Source organism: Falco peregrinus, chromosome 5 (genome assembly GCF_023634155.1).
Source record: "Falco peregrinus isolate bFalPer1 chromosome 5, bFalPer1.pri, whole genome shotgun sequence".
Taxonomy (NCBI): Eukaryota; Metazoa; Chordata; class Aves; order Falconiformes; family Falconidae; genus Falco; species Falco peregrinus.
In genome coordinates this window covers 5,447,285-5,463,810 of record NC_073725.1, presented here as the reverse complement: position 1 = coordinate 5,463,810, position 16,526 = coordinate 5,447,285, and the positions used below count along the sequence as shown (strand labels likewise).

Here is a 16,526-nt window from a genome sequence, read left to right as displayed (position 1 = left end):
AAGTTTCCCAGAGGAAAATAAAGCAGACATTCATGTAACAAGAGTTTGGAATGACAATATTTCCAAACACTTGGAGACAGAAGGCATAGCTGTCTACGGGAAAGGAGGAGAAAAAAAAAACAAAACCCAAACCCAAAACCCCACACAACCAACAACCGCACGCTTTTATTTCTCAGCTCCCCGTGCTGTTCACCCGGGTGGGAACCCACGCTCCGCGCCGGGAGCTCGCGCCCGCTCCATCCCTGCCCACCCCGCTCCGGGGCTCCCCCAGCGCACCCGGCAAACCATGTATTGCCTATGAAGAGGCAAAATACCTCCCCCTGCACGCCCCGGTAAGGCACTGTTTGTTGCTTGTTTACAGGGAGCCCCGAAAAAAAAGCCGCTCGGCTGGGGCGGTGGAAGCTGGGAGCGCGTCAGCTCAACTCTGCGCAGCTGGAGGAGGTAAGAGCCGGGAAGCGGCCAGGCTGCCGGCCGCTGCTTTTGCGCCGATCGCAGCTGTAAGGGAGCCATTTGCCTAGTACCTGCATGCAGAAGAAGCCTGCTGGAATGAGATTTTTTGTTGTTGTTGTGTTTGTGATAAATATTTAACCTAGCTGGAATTTTTTTCTGGATTGGCTCTATTCATCTTCCGTGGGTGGTGAATGCGCGTGTCTGGGCAGACAAAGAAGTGTACGGGACCTGAGTGATCACCATCCATATAAAGGCACTGGGGACAGGAAGGATGCAAAGTCATTTGAAGAGCGAAAGAGGTTGAGAATTTCTTTGTCCATTCTTAGCTCCTTCCCAAATCAAAGGCGTAAGGCGAAGGGCAGCGGGTTGGAGCCATTTCGGTGTTGAATGGCTTATCGCGGCTTGTCTGTTTGCCTCCTCTTCGAGCAGTTCCGCAACCAGTCCTGCAAACGTGGAGTGCATGAGGGGATGTTAGAAAACCTGATTTTTTTTGTCTGCGTGCATGCACTACAATAGCTCGCGAGTAAGTTTCGGGTGTTTGTCTGGCCGGGCCTGCTTTGCAGCGGGCGGAGGTCTGTGTCTGGTGGTTCAGAGTTGCTGGAGTCCTTGATGCGCTTGGTCCTTCGGCAGGAGAAATGTAATGCTTTTCATAGTGACCATTTTCTTATGCCGGCCGCCGAGAGGGGAGGATTACACAGAATTAGCTCAAAGTCCTGCTAGATTTACCTGCTTATTTTTGGACGCTGATGTACAATTAGTATATTTTACTACCTTTTAAAAGAGGCCATAAATTACAGGACTACAAGGGCTCTTTGTGTTGGCTTAATGGGCTGCTTAAATCTTAACTACAAAAAGGCGCTGCAAATGTCTATTCACGCTTGTGTTAGGAAATTAAAAGCGAAAATACGGTACGAAGGAACCTTCCTCCGGTGGCATGTACCCACAGCATTGCGTACAGAGATATTTGGGATTCCTTAACGGACCCAACACTGGCAGACTCAGCTGACTCTAAGCAGAACTTCTCCCATAAGGGCACACAGGCGATAGCTCTATTCCCTTTATCTGCTTGGAAATGATCAAAGACCAACTTTATCTCTATCAGACGCACAGATGTACGTAAACAGCTCTGCGTCCTAGCAGATTTCAAATCTTTCGAGGAAGCAAGGAAATAAATGCTTATATCGTACGGTGATTCCCATTTCGCCTCCACATGGGAGTGATAGGCTTACCTCTTAACAACTGGCATAAAAGTAAACTTGAAAGACAGTAAAAATTCTAAATCTAATTATATTGAAGGTAACTGTAAATAGCATTAATGCTAAGAGTGGCTATCGATGCCAGAGCTGGCACAAAGGGTCTCTCTTAATGAAGGCACGTTATGAACTCAGATCTGTTTGTTGTTACTGAGCCTGGAATTTCAGCTCAGCTCGAAGCCATGTGCATAAAGCACAGAAAAAATCAGTAGCAGACCTACTGATAAACTCCACATTTTTCTGCTAGGAACCATGTTTCAGGTCTCCAAATCATCGAGGTAATAAAACACAACGTTGAATGTCCAGGAACTGGGACAAAGCAATATATGGGGAAATCCAGCGTCTCCGACAGGCAAAATCATTTGAATTTGTATTTGAAAACTCGTAATCACGATACTAGACCAAAGCAAGCTTTCTCCAAAATCGGCGGAAGGGAATAATTTTCAGCTGCGATCCAGGACAGCATAAAGTTAGGCAGGCTCCCCCTTCTGCCCTCCCAAAGCACACCCTGTGGAAGGTATTCACACGTCAAGAAGTTACTTTTCTTTGAGAATTAATTAGTTTCCCCACTACATACACGAAGTTAATTGTTAAGCAGTAGTTTTAGGATTAACTTGACCATTAATACTAATAAAGATGTTCATAGAAACAGGGTTTTGAAGCCAATAGCCATAGCTAGCGTTAAGGCATTTAAGCTGACTTATGATTGTGATTTATTGCTTTTGTACTTTCTATTTGCTCAGGACTGTAACTTCTAAAGCCATCTTTCTGCTTTTGACGCAAAGCAGTCGATAACTTTTTAGAACAGCCCCAAGAAAGACTTGCTCTGGTTTTTTCAACATCTGCTCCATTCCCCATTAATTTCAGTTTCATTGTTGCAGAAGAACTTCTCTCTGTGTTTCTTTATGGGATCTAAACACATCGTGTTTAAAAGAGCCGTGAATCCATCTCGAATAAATATCAGCCTTGGTTTACGTTAAGTGCGAGAGCTGAGGAGTTACCAGTCGTGCTGATAGCTACAGACTTGGGCATGTCGTGTGTGGCTAATACAGTCTCTTTTCCAAAGGTGGATAGTTTTTATTCCTGTTTTTAGTGAGGGATAATATCCATATACCCTGCTACTAGCTTAGTCACTTCCATATGAAAAATTGCAAATTCTTTCTCTGTTGTAATGTCACGCTGACTTTGCTGCAATGTCCACTACTACACACTGCTACTGATGGGTTTAAATTCCAGTGGCCCACTTTTACAATCCAAGTGAGAGTATATAAGGCTTGTCCGTAACACTAAAAATTGCCCTTAGAAAGAACACTCCTTCCATTCAGTTTAATGGAGTGCAGGTGAAGCTGCAAGAAGGGATATGCAGTTAGCTGAAAGTTCTCTACGAGCTCATGGGGGATGGTGGAAAGATTTAGGCAAGTGTATATACATCATGATGTAAAATGCTGGAGTCACAGAACCAGACTAGGGGCACGTTAAAAGCGTGAACTATCTGATTTTCTTTGACTCCTTCCAGAAGAGCTATGTGAGTTGAGGGTTTCTTTTGTTTGATTAGCTTATTGTGTCAATAACACAAGTTAAACAATCTTACAGGGAAGATGTGGTGTGCTCACACACAGGCGAAGCTGCGTGGCTCGGGGGCTGCGTACAACTTTGGTCTTTTCTTTTTTTCTTATTTTTCCCCCTTAGGCAGCAAGCTCCCCCTCCCCAATTTTTTTTTTTTTTCATCGTTAGAAACCTATAATTTTGTGCATCACTCAAACTAGCTGTATAGGAAATGCGTAAGCACAGGTTTAACAGCAAGGTCCCAAAAGGTTTTGCAAAATTCAGAGCCACGCCAGTGAAGGAAGGTGTACTCTTCATAGTGTGTTACAAGGACAAAAACCAACTAGCCTCTTAGAAGAGACTCTTTTTTGCCTTTGTCAGGTAATTATAGGTCTTTTTAGTTTCTACAGGAGCCCTGATGTAGCGTGTGGGAGTTGAGCAAGCCTTCTACAATGGCAGGGTAGAGGCGGCTGAGGGTGTGGGGGGAGTCTGGTAATCGCCCCATTTAGAAGGGGGCTGGAAATAATTGTATTAAGATTTGGACTTTCTTCGGGGGTTGCAGAGGACATGCGATGTGGAGCAGAGTGGCGGGCCTGGGGAGCAAATGTCGATTAATTAGGCTAAGTATCAAAGTGCAGCGTAATCCCATATTTTAAGAAGTATTCTTCTTACCTTCCAATGGGCTTTGTGTAAAGAAATATTGGTGTGGGAGGAAAAAGAATCAAACCAATCTCCCCTCTCTCCCCGTCATCTGCATCTCTTGGATTATTTTTTTCCCCTCCCTTAAAACTCTTCTTCAACATATTGGGTTAAGGCTTTAAAAAGCAAAGGCTCGCGCTAAGAAACCCTGTTCCTTCAATGATTCCCTATTTCAAATAAAAGGATTTAAGTTGACGTATGACCACGTGAGCACATAATACAGCGCATTATTGTGGCATTTGGAGTGGAGACCCGGTCTGGCTCCGTCTGAGATTACGCTTTTCCAGTTTCTGTTCAGAGCAAGCACTGCTTTCTGTTATTTTTTTTTTCCTCCTGCCCCCATCACCGTCCCCGCAAGAGCTGGCCATTTCGCTGACAGCTTTGGTTCCTTATGGAAAGGTTATTGTCGAGCCGAGAGGACGAAATGCTTCGTTAGAAAGGATGGATTTTATTTTAAGGTATTTCCGTTGATTGTTCATTTATGTGGTGAGTTATTGCTGTTCGAGGCAAAGGTCAGTAGCAGAGGCTGGAGCGAGTGCGTGTGTGTGCGTGCGGGTGTGTGTGCACCCGGAGCCTGGCTGCTTCCCCCTTTGTTTCAATTTGCTGCGGTAAATATTCAACTCTCCCCTCGCAGCGAGCAGAGCAGGGAGAGTTTGCTTCTTTATTTATTTTTCTCCATAGAGATCCCACACTGCTGTTGATGGCCAGCTGCCTCTGCTCCAGCCCCTCAATTGCCATCTTATAATTATTTAAGACTGGCTAGAGAGGGGAAGCCTCTTTTATTATCGTGTTTGGATGGATTTTTCCCCTTTATTTCATTTTATTTTAGTATGTTATTTGTGTGTTTGTGTGTTTATTTATTTATGTATTTGGGGAAGTCGAGAAAACGATGAGGGGAGGGGGGGGCGGGGAGGGATGCTCCTCGGTCGGGGTCGTGCTCGAGTGTGCGACGGCGGCGGCCGTTGTTGTTTTATGGGTGTTTGTTCGGCCGCTGCCGCTCCGTAAATCGATGACTATGCGATCGTGCTGCCATTTTATTTATGATGGTTTAGTGGTACTTTGTTTACCGTGCGCGGAGGGCTGCATGGGCGCTCAGCTCTATGGTGAAGCTTCCCCTTCTCAAATGAGAGGCTCCTCTTTATTTCCTCGCGGTGAGGAGGAGTTGAACCAGGAGCCAGCCATGGCTTCTAACAATAAATCAGCCCTGGAAATAGAGGGTGGGTTGTTTTTTTTTCTCTTTCCCTCTGTCCGAATGTGGATCTGTAAAGCGAGAATAAAATGGGGAGGAGTGGACATTATCTTCTGGGAGAACATACACTAGTCCTAAATTCATACCTATACCGTCGTTTACATAAATATAGATATATTGCTGCGTATAAATATGTAAGCATTTGCATATATTGATAAACATGTGTGCGTAGCTATAGATAAAGAATGTACTTTAAATGACGAAAATGAAAGATTACTTGGCTGTCCAAGGAGAGCAAAATGCTCTATAAAACGACATTTCCTCGGTGTGTCCCGGCTTTGGGAAAGGTCGGAGCGCTGGGACCTGCTTTCCTCCAGTTCGCTCCGTGCCTCTCGCCTATTCCTGCCGCACCATTTTGTGCCCAGTTACCGGGTGCTTGTAATTACTCATCTTCTAAGGAGTCACAAAGAGGGGGAGAGAGAGGAAGAAAAGCCAACGATGATAAAAACTCCTCTGAAAACAACAACAAAAAAGGGTTATTTACACTCGAAGCTGTTGGCGACCGTTCCGCAGAGACCTGCAGGGCAGAGATGCTGGGGCTGGTTTCTCGCTTTCCTGCTCTTTAAGCCGCTCTCCGAGCAGAACTGACCCAAAGAAATGCTATTTCTCCTTCTCGCCATACTGAAGCACGTTGTCCTTTCTTAAACCCGGTGTCTCTCTTCGGCGAGGGGAGGAGAGCTGTTTCGCTCCCAGCTGTGTGTTTAAAAGCCAAGGTTGGCTTTGCCGTATTTTAAATGGGTCAAAACGCGCCTCAAAAATAAAATGCAAGCTTTAATTGCAGCTCAGTTACTTGGCAGCGTTTCCTCTGATTTATGACCCAGTTCGGATGCATATTGACCCAGTTAAAACACTCATAAATAACACAGTCCTGCTCTAGAGCAAAAGAAAGCAAGAAGAATTTTGGAGGAGAGGGGGACCTCGGCGAGTTGTGTAAATAACCTCAGTCTGCTGAGCAAATAGCAAAGAATCCGTTGCCATTCTTTAGCGTTAGCGAATATAAACAATAATTCAGATTAGCCGCGGCTTGCTTCGGTTGTCCAGTCCTCCTCTAAGGCAGCTAATATGCCCTCCTAACTCTCTAACGACTTGGAGAGACACCACTTTCAGAACTGGTCCCCTTCTCCAGCAGCACCTCGCCTTGCTATTTCATCCCTAAGAGATTCCCCCAAATCAGCTTCGAATTATAGTGCTGCCTGCTTCCACCTCGGAGCATCCAAGGACAATAAGCTTTACAGGCATTATTTTATTCGGAAACTAAGAGTAATTCCATGAAAACGGGGGGAGTCCCGCAGAATGAGACCCTTCGGGAAGAAAAGGCAGCTCATTTCTGACCCGGGAATCGGCACCAAACGCTGCCGGTCCCTCCCCGAGCTGAGCCCTATCGCTCTCCGCGGAATAGAGCAGAAAGAAAATATTCGGCCTCTGGGAGGGAAAAACAGATAAAAGCAGCGGGGATCTGTGCGTTGGGACACTTATCCCGACATCACAGGAGACATTAAAAAAAATAATCATCTTCTCATGTTTAAAATGACCTCTTTGGGGACAGAGGGGGCGTGGGGAAACGGAACTAATAGGCAAACTCTCGCAAAATACTCTTTGCAGGCAGTAAGACGAATGGAGGAAATACTTCAGTATTCTTATGAACCACTTCGGTTCTCACGATTAAAGTCCCTTGCAAATCCCTTCAGTTTTAAAAAGATCCCCTCCCCCTCCCTCCTCGTCCCCGCTCTTAAATACAGACATGTAGTCAAAATATCCCGCTGGAGATCGTTCCCAAGTTTAAACGCACTCCTAGGAGAAGATCGCCCAGGCTTTCGGCAAGGGCTCCCCAAACCGGCAGGCTCCCCCCGGCGTCCGCAGGTTCCTGCAGTCCCCAGCTCTCCCTCGCCAAATCCTCCTCTCCGGTCCGGGGGCTCCGTCGGGGCGCAGCGCTGCCTCTCGCTATTTGGTCGGGCAAGTGGGCGAATGGCAGATCAGCAGTTTCAGAAGAAAGTGTGGGGTTGATTATTGACTAAAAAGACTTTTTTCTTCCGATGCGACATTCAAGGGATTGTTTGAAGCAAAACGCATACGCGGTATTTTTGCCTCTCCTCTCCTCCTACGCTGCCCGCTTCCCCTTTCATGTGGTGCCTTCTCACTTATGCCATAAGGAGCAAGTGTTTTCTGTTTTAGTACTCTGTTTACAGCTTTGGTGCATGAAGTCATAAATCTTGCATAGCCATAAATGACAAAAACCATTGGTATGCGTAAGAGGCCACCCCAGCCTTATAGTGCTTTTTATTTCTCGCTTCCCCCTCGCTTTGTTTGTGCTTTAAGATGACACCGGGCTCCCTCGTGCTTTAAGCGGACTGGTTATATTTGTAACGCCTTAATTAACGAAGTAACGTCAAATTTACACCTAGGCATTATTCGGAGCCTCTGCTTAACGTGCGGAGCCCGTAGTCCAGTTACCGGCTTCCAGAGGGGCAGGGGCTGCAACTTCATTTAAGTTCACGTTTGCACTGTCGCTGCCGTGTTTCTGTTACAGGGAAGAGGGGGAACATCACCACCCCCAAATCCCGGGCCGCTGGAGCGAGAGGCGAGCGCCTGCCCCAGCGCTGCCGAGGAGAGGGAGGCGAAGGCGGGCGGGCTGTGCGGCACCGGGCCCGCGTCCACGCGGGGCTGCCGCCCACGCGTCCCCACAGGGGGCTGCGGGTGGGGGGGGGGGGGGGGGGTTGGGGGGGGTGTGTGTGTGTGAGCGCCTCTGTGCCCGTCCCGAGTGCTGGGGATATCTGGGGGCGGGGGGTGTGTGTGTGTCTGTGTGTACATCTGTGTATGTGCGCGCTCACGCATGCATGAGTTAATAATTAGTAACTCTAATGATTTCCAGCGTGGCTCTGAAAGCATTGCCCAGAGCGGGGATCCTGGTGGGCTTCGGTTGGCTCTCCGGACCCAGCCCCGGCTTTCCGAGCTTTGCCCTCTTCCCCGGGACTCGGCTAGGGCTTTGCGGGGCTCCCGGCGGCGGGGAGCGGCAGAGGGTCTATTTCGCAGCCGCCCCCCAAGCCCACCGGTAAGAGGGACAAACCCAAGGCCCCCCCCAGCAGCACCCCCGGAGGCTGGTGAGAGCGACCCTTTGTGAGCGCCGTTTGTCTTCATTAGCATAATTTTCCTGGACTTTGGTGACGCCCGGGTGCGGGGGGGGCCGCACTCCTTCACTGCCGCGCTCCTCCGCTCCCTCCCCTGCCCCCACCCTGCCCCAGGCTTCCCCAGGCGGCCGCCTTTCTTTCTTCCTTCCTTTTTCTCCCCCCCCCCCCCCCTTTTTCCCCTCCACACCCCTCTTTCTCCTTCCCTCTCTCTCCTTCCCTTCCCAGAGCAGCCCTGGGAAACATCCCCGTCCTCCGTGCCCCGCGCAGGGGGAGCCCGGCACGCCGGGGACCGGCTCGGGGCAGGGTGGGCAGCCTGAAGCGGGAGGGGAGCGGGGGAGGCGGGGGTCCGGACCAACCGTCCCCATCCCGTGCGGGGCAGGGCTCGCCCCTCCCGGCCGGGGGGTGCCGGGTGCGGAGGAGCTGAGCCGGTGCCCACCCCGCGGCCGCAGGGACCGGGCTGGGGCAGACAGCCCCTGCGCCCTGGGTTGTGTCGCCTCCAAAAAAAAAAGAGAGAGAGACAGGGAGAGAGCGCGAGCATGCTGGCTTCCGCCTCAGTCGTCAGAAGTTAAGGTAAGCAGGCCACAAATACGCTGCTATCAGTCGTGAATGGCGGAGTTTATGTCCCAGTGATTTATGACCGTAGACTTAAATGTCGGTTCAAGAAGAGTTCACAAGCTGGGGCTTCCTTCCAGGCAGTGACTGATACCCTTACACTTCGTGTTCAGGCAGCTCTCTCTCCTCTCTCCCCCCTCACCCCCCCTACCTTCTCTCAACTTTGTCTTTATCTTTCAGGAAATCTTTCAGGGGGCTGCCTGGTTTTTCATCCTAGAGTCAGAATTTGGGGCTCGGATGGGAGTTACAAGGCAAAAACTGGTGTGCTTTGGAAGGGGGGAAGGTAGAAGGAAGGAGAGGGTAGGGGAGAGCTGAAGTGGGGAGTGGGGGAAATGAGGGGGACTTGCCTCACCCTAGCAGCTTTCATCTGCTGTCTCCGGGCTGTCTGGATGGGGGGGGGAGAGAAGCTGGTTAAGGGGCAGAGAGGTGTAATGCACAAATGGGAGATGGAGACGATTAAAAGGGTACTGGAAAAATTGGGGGCCCATCTGTGTTTGTGGTACTTGGCCTTTTGTCTCCGAGGGGGAGAGGAGAGCTCTTCCCATCCCAGGCACCGGCTGGGGTGGCAAACTGCTCCCCCCCCGCCCTTCCCCCCTTCCAGTCCCGTTAGGGCGCCGTTATTATCGTGATAGTTGTCGCTCTTAATCCCGCTATTCCCGCTTTTGCCAGGAATGGCCGGGCGCTCCTCAGGTTACCCCCGCTTCTCTATAACTTTGTAGGAAGTGATTAACTTGGCGAAGCCAAAGGCGGGAGCTGATTTATTATTATTTTTTTTCCTTGCTGGCAGGCGGCCGAAGCTTCAATAATATTTTGCCTTCCGAGTAAAGTTGCCTATTGTCTGCGGGCAGGCGGCTGCGGGAGCAGCGCCCTCCGCATCCCTGCGCAGCGCTGCCTGCGCTGCCGAGCGGCCAGGGGACGGCGGAATATTTGATGTCGCGATCATGAAAGGCGGGTGCCTTTGTAAAATCACCGCTGGCTCATGATTTCCTCTTTCTCCTCTGGCAGTGGCGTCTACATTTTCTCTTTCAAAGGAATTGAGGAAAATCACACCAGGCCTCGATAGCACCAGGAAGGAGAGGCGAGGAGCTGGAAATGGTGCGCGCACCTCAGACCTCCATCAGCTTATTAGCTTAATAACATCCAAAGAGCTCGATTAGTGCAATAACAGGGTAGCCGCCCTGCTGTAGGTGTGTTACCTTCGTTCTGTCACTACCCAACAAAGGGAATGCTGTTTTCTAAGAACTTGTATAACTTGAAAGGCGTAGAAGGAGCTCGTTTGGTGCATATGTTGTGTAAGGCTTTTCGCCCCTAAGCATTTGTCCCTGTTAGATGTTTGGGGGGAAAATATCCAGCTGCTGAAGTACAGGGAAAGTGGCAAAAGAAACGAGAGCTCCCCATCCGAAAAGACGGGGTTGTTTCTCAGCAACGGGGTAGGGGGACGGTGAGGAACACACTTTAATTCCTGAGAACAATGTGAGTGCCTGTGGAAAGAGCTCCTAGATCGGAGATTACTCACAGGTCTTCTCTCCCATTAATGTGGGGGATTCTTTAACTGGTTATTTTCAGGCAGGTGACCAGTAGGCTTTAATCTGGGCTGAAAAAAAAAAAAAAAAAAGATCCCAGAAAGAAGGACAGGGGACCAAAGTGAGGGGGGGGGGGGGGGCGGGGGGGGACGGGGGGGGGGAGGCAAAGAAAGGGATTCGCCCCGGCAGAAGAAGCATTCTCTCTGGGTTTGTGTCCACCCTCTCCCTAGCCAAGTGACCCTCATACATCAAATTACATAGCAGTTTCCAAGACAGAACCTATTATCGCTAAGTTGGAAGGAAAGTTCAAGCCGTGGTCATGGAGATGAACGCTGGTTTTTCAGGTTCCTGGTGTGGTTTTTTGCCCAATCCATCATGTTTTAACAGGTAGGATCTGGCTGATTCCACGAAAAGTTAGTGTCTTGAAAAAACTGCTGAAAAAAACAAACCAACAGCCGCCAAAGAGCCCAACTTGCCCCGCTGGCCTCGCTGAAGGGGCTTCGCGCGGCGCCGGGTGCAGCGCGGGGTCCGGACCCGCTCGCGGGTGGGAGGCGGGCGGGGGCTGCGCGGGGCGGCCCGGCCGCGTTGCGGGGGCCGAGCGGGAGCCGCTGCGGGCGGCGGCCGGGGCTCGCCCGGGCAGAAACCGCTGCTGCCGAGGTGCGTGACCTGGCGGCTCAGGGTGCTGCGTGAGCACGGAGAGGAGAAGGCGCTGGCTTTGTTTATTTTCCTATCGAGCATTTCACAGACAAGCCAAAATCCGTCACTTGGGATCGGGATGTTGAAGCATCCCTGGCTAGGAAACCTTTCCACCCTGCTCCTGCCCCCTGCCACACGTAGACAGGAACAATCTCCCGCATTTTCTTTCGAGTTGTATGGAAAACCGTAACCTGGAGAGAAAGGCTAAAAATAAAACGACGCCGGTTACAGGAGAGAGTTTGATCCTAGAGCTGGAATGAAGGAACAGCCCAACCCCTCCACATTACTGATTCCTCGATCACCCTTATCTCAGAGACTGGTATTAAAACAGCCTCTCGGTGATAAACGATTGACTGCCTTGCCGTGTGGTGCCCTGCTCTGTTTCTTAAGAAGAAAGAAAGAAAGAAAGAAAAAACCCTAGAAAGCCCCTATCCCAGTGCAGCAAAGTGCATATTTGTAGCTGCCAGTAAACCCAGGCAGCTTTTATATCGAAATGCTCTGCGCCTGAGGCCAAGTCATGCTGCTAAATATTGCTGACCACTTTTTCTTTTATGGCTTTCATGTCACTTAGCTATTGAAAGTAAGATGGATTTGTACCATTTCTTCACCCTGCTCTGCTCTCCCCACACCCCAGGTCTGCCCGGAGAGGCCATTGGAGGAAGAGCGCCACGTGACAGAGGGGTGCCAATGTTATTCTCCAAGGGTGTCAAGACCCTGTCAGTTTGCGAAATAAAAATTGGGAAACAACGAAATGCAAAAAGCGACCTACTACGACAGCTCTGCAATCTATGGTGCCTACCCCTACCAAGGAGCAAATGGTTTCACTTATAATGCGAGTCAGCAGCAATATCCTCCATCTTCATCACTTGTGGAAACTGAGTACCACCGCCCCGCGTGCTCCCTCCAGTCCCCCGGCAGCTCTGTGTCCCACCACAAGGCCAATGACGTCAGTGAGAGTTGCATGAGGACCCTCCCCAGCCAGCCTCTTCAGCCCCCCGGCCTCACTGACCCACAGGCCCCACCGCAGCCGCCTCCAGCCCAGCAGGCACAACCTCCACCTCCATCCTCTGCCTCACCATCTCAAAATGCCAGCAGCAACCCTGCCCCAGCCAACCCCACCAAGAGTCCGGCTCTTAACTCACCCACCATGTCCAAACAGATATTCCCGTGGATGAAAGAGTCTCGGCAAAACACAAAGCAGAAAAACAGCAGTTCCAGTTCAGGTATGAAACATGCTACCCACTCTCCCCCGGTACCCCTGGGCTGGTCACACATCTTGCGGCAAGGAGGGCAGCTCTGTCCACCTTCACTTTGGGGAAGGGTGGGAGGGGGCTTTATTCCTCTCTGAGTTGACTGCTTTGAGCTTTTGGAAAGGGGTTGCCATCACTCACAAGGGGATCTCAGTGAGCAAACCACCCCCCGCAAAACTTTCCCAGCCCTGCAGGATGGGTCCAAAGTGATTTTGTTTCCTGGTGGCTAAACCACTTGTGCGCTCCTGCATCTATCATATTTCCTAGGTAATCCCCCCTCCAGTAAATCATGTCAGTGCAGAGCAGCCCAGGCTTTAAGCCAGAGGCCTGTCCCAAGTACTTTGTTGGCATGGTGCTGTTAGATTAATAAGACAGTGACCTATCTCTGCTGAAGTGTAACAGGAATAAAATAGCTCATAATCATGTGCAGGCAGGATCAATGCCCTGCATGCAGTCAGAACCTCTTCCTATTTTAACAAGCTGATTGGCCAAGTTACAAGCCTGGTAAACAAAAATCATTCTGGAGTGCCATAAACTTCAGCCCATAAAATATTATCTTCAGGATGGAAGTGTACATTAACACTTTTATTACTCGAGAAAACCCCAACTGATAACACCAGTGGTACTCCCAATGCCCAGGAGCTGGGCCTATATTAACCTCTTCCTCTTTTTCTCTTACATGTGCCTTGGAAATAGAGTTCAAAACCAGCAAATGTCTTTGCCAGTCTGCTTTTTAAAGCCCTGGCAACATTGCTGTTTACAGCCTTCCGTATCTTGTATTTATTTTATTAAAAAGCAGTAACATTTAAATACGTCTGTATTCCTATACACAAGCCTAGCCACCGTATGTTCTTCTTAATGTATATTATACTTCCCAAGGACTACCATATGTTTATGCTATATGCTAGATGTTATAGAAACACTATACTGTCAATTCTATGCTTATATGTTACATCGTTACATTGTAGATACCTAACTATCTGGCATCTGTGTATATATCAGGGCTTTCAGAAAAAGAGGGCTGCAGATGTTTACAGCAATGGAGCGCAGCTAGTTCTCAAAGACTCTGATCCTGCTGTATTAACAGAGCCATAGGTTCACCTTCAGAATTTCTAAACCCCACTGTGTTCCCCTGAACCTTTCTTATTCCTTTATGCAAAGCTCAAGATACTTGTGTGCTGCCAGTCTGAAAGGAAGCAAGTATAGTCATATAGTAACACTAATGAGGTGAAGGAGGTCTATTGAGACTTGTGGCTTAGCACGACAAAGCTCATGCCATGGGGTAGTACTCATTGCGCGTGTGGACATCCACCTCACGCCTGAGAGCTGGACACTGGCTTCTGGTGTTGTTGGCCATTGTCTCTGGTTGCCGTGTCCGGGTTTGCCATGCTGATTATGTTCTTTGTGTGATTTACATAGGTGAGAGTTGTGCTGGTGATAAAAGCCCTCCGGGGCAAGCCTCCTCTAAGCGAGCCCGTACAGCTTACACAAGTGCCCAGCTGGTAGAACTGGAAAAGGAGTTCCACTTCAATAGGTACCTTTGCAGGCCACGAAGGGTAGAGATGGCTAATTTGCTCAATCTCACAGAAAGACAGATCAAAATCTGGTTTCAGAACCGCAGAATGAAATACAAAAAGGATCAAAAGGGCAAGGGCATGATGACCTCTTCAGGAGGACAGTCCCCAAGCAGAAGCCCTGTCCCTCCAGCTGCTGGGGGATATCTAAACTCTATGCATTCTTTAGTAAACAGTGTCCCCTATGAGCCCCAGTCACCTCCACCATTTAACAAGCCTCATCAAAACACCTATGGCATCCCTGCATCGTACACCACTCCTCTTAATAATTGCCCACCTCCTCAAAAGAGATACACGGGGACGGCAGCTGTGACACCTGAATACGATACTCATCCTCTTCAAGGCAACGGTTATGGGAATCCACATATACAGGGAAGCCCCGTCTATGTAGGGGGCAACTACGTGGAAACCATGACCAGTTCTGGGCCTTCCATCTTTGGTCTAACTCATCTCCCTCATCCTCCCTCTGCCAACATGGACTACAGTGGGGCTGGGCCAATGGCCAACAATCACCACCATGGACCTTGTGATCCGCACCCAACATACACAGACCTTACCGCTCACCATCCTTCTCAGGGAAGAATTCAGGAAGCGCCCAAACTTACCCATCTGTAAGAGACAGGAGTCACTAAGTGGAACAACAAGCCCCCAACTTTTGGAAAGTACTTGCCCCTTCCCTTCTCTGTCTCCTCCTCCCACCATGTGCCCTCCACTCCTCTTCTCGTTTCTTTTGTTCGTTTTGTTTTGTTTTGTTTCCTTTGGTAAAAGCGTTTTCTAGTTTATGTGACGTAGCAATATTTGTTGCTTGAATTGCTCTATAGTTTCACTAGTGGATATTTATCTTCTTGAACTGTAGCCTTGTGTCTCACTTTGGGAGTATGCAGAGGCTTTATACTTTACCTTCTACACTTTTATCAAAACAGGGTATATGAACAAATTTTCTATAAAAGGAATTCTTAAATGTGAATTTGTTCGTACATGATTGATCCCACGGGGAAGCAATTTTTTTTATTGCACTTCTTTTAAATAGCAAGAAAGACATCAAAAGCGCTTGGACAGGGACTCCCTGGACAATTATTAATACGTGTAAGTCTTTCAATGTGTGTATGCTGGTGAACATTCAGATTTATTTATTTTTTTTTTTTGCAAACATTGAATAATCTAAGTGTTTAAAATTTTATTTATCCCCATTTGTTCATATTTATATATATATAAAAAAATCTGTACCCTGAATATTCAGGAGGTATTTACCTGGCCATATGTTAGATGGCATATCGGCACGCGTTGGAAATATCATTTGAAAGGAAACTATAACTCCTTTTATTAAAAATGGTGATAACGATGATGATGCAATAAAATCTGGGAAAAAAGATCACGGTTTGAATACTTTATGCTTGTAAACATCCAGCTAGGTGGAAAGCGTGTGGAGCTGAAAAGGCTAGATTTGTTTTGAAAGTTATACATTCCTTGCTGCTCACGTTCATAAAAAAAAAATAAAGTTTTTATTCTGAATAATAAAGAGTTAAGAACATGTTCTTCGCAGCGCAAGGGAAGGGAGAGCCCTTCATGACGTGGGGAGTTGGGAAACTCGTCTGCAAACGCACACGAGGATCCGCTCGCCCACCCGAAGGGCCCCGCGACGCCTTTTCAGCATTTCATAAGCAGGGAGAGGGATTTTTTTTTTCTTTTCCTTTTTTTCCCAGCAGGGTCTCACGGCCCGTGGCGGCGGCCGCCTCCCCCCGCGCCTGCTGCGCGGTGCCCGCCCGGCGTGGAGAGCAGGGGGGCGCGGATCGCCCCCTCCCCGCGGCCCGGGGGTGCGGTGGGGGACCGTCCCCTGTCCCCGGGCAGGGCCCCGCGTGGGCGCGGAGGGGCCGCCCCCCCGGCTCGGCGCTGGGGAAGGCGGGGGGCCGCGCGCAGCCGGCCGCGGGGCCCCGCCAGCGCTGGCAGCGGGGTGGCAGGGCAGGGCCCCGGCCAAACCGCAACCGCGCCGGGGGGATGGATGCTGAGGGCCGCTGCCTCCGGACGTGGCTCCCGCCGCCGTTTTCTCCCTTTCCCTTAAAGCAGTGGATTTTATTTTTTTCATTGATATTATTCTTATGTTGTTAATTATTATAATTATTTTTATTTTATTTGCTGTCTGTTTCATTTTTGCTGAGCCGCCCTCCCTGCCCACCGCAGCCTGAAGCTGTGGGGGAGGGGAGCCTCGCGTTCCCTCTCTTCCCGCGGGGGTGTGGATGTGTGTGCGCGTCCGTCCGTGCTGGCAGGGCGGGGGGGCACGGCTCTGCAGAAGGGTGACTGTCTGGACCCCAAACGGGCACCCGCGGAGGTCTCCGGTCCGATTCGGCTCGAGGTGGAAGGCAGAAACCCGCAAGCGTGTGCTTAAATCCTATTTTTCTTCCTTTCAGGCGAAATGTCCGTAATTTTTAGATTGAAACTTGAAAGATAAATCAAAATGGACCTTAATAGACTAGGTAAAATGTACCCCTGCACGTTTATAAAGACATATTCCTATGCTGTGTAGATGATAACGCACGCTGTTCACCATCTGTA

The 16,526-nt window shown here is 49.5% G+C and overlaps 1 protein-coding gene across 2 annotated transcripts in view; it reads left to right on the top strand.

The window, feature by feature from the left end:
* Nucleotides 1-16,024, top strand: part of HOXA3 (homeobox A3) — a 45,576-nt gene extending 29,552 nt beyond the window's left edge. The window contains exons 4-6 of one of the 2 annotated variants that reach the window (XM_027786455.2): nucleotides 362-441; nucleotides 11,787-12,375; nucleotides 13,822-16,024. In XM_027786455.2, coding sequence (XP_027642256.1) covers nucleotides 11,904-12,375; nucleotides 13,822-14,591 — 1,242 coding nt within the window. In that variant the 5' untranslated portion in view covers nucleotides 362-441; nucleotides 11,787-11,903 and the 3' untranslated portion in view covers nucleotides 14,592-16,024. Of the gene's footprint in view, nucleotides 1-361; nucleotides 442-4,187; nucleotides 4,406-11,786; nucleotides 12,376-13,821 lie in introns of those variants that run through there. The other variant, XM_027786456.2, reaches the window with a different exon arrangement.
* Nucleotides 16,025-16,526: the final 502 nt, after the last annotated feature.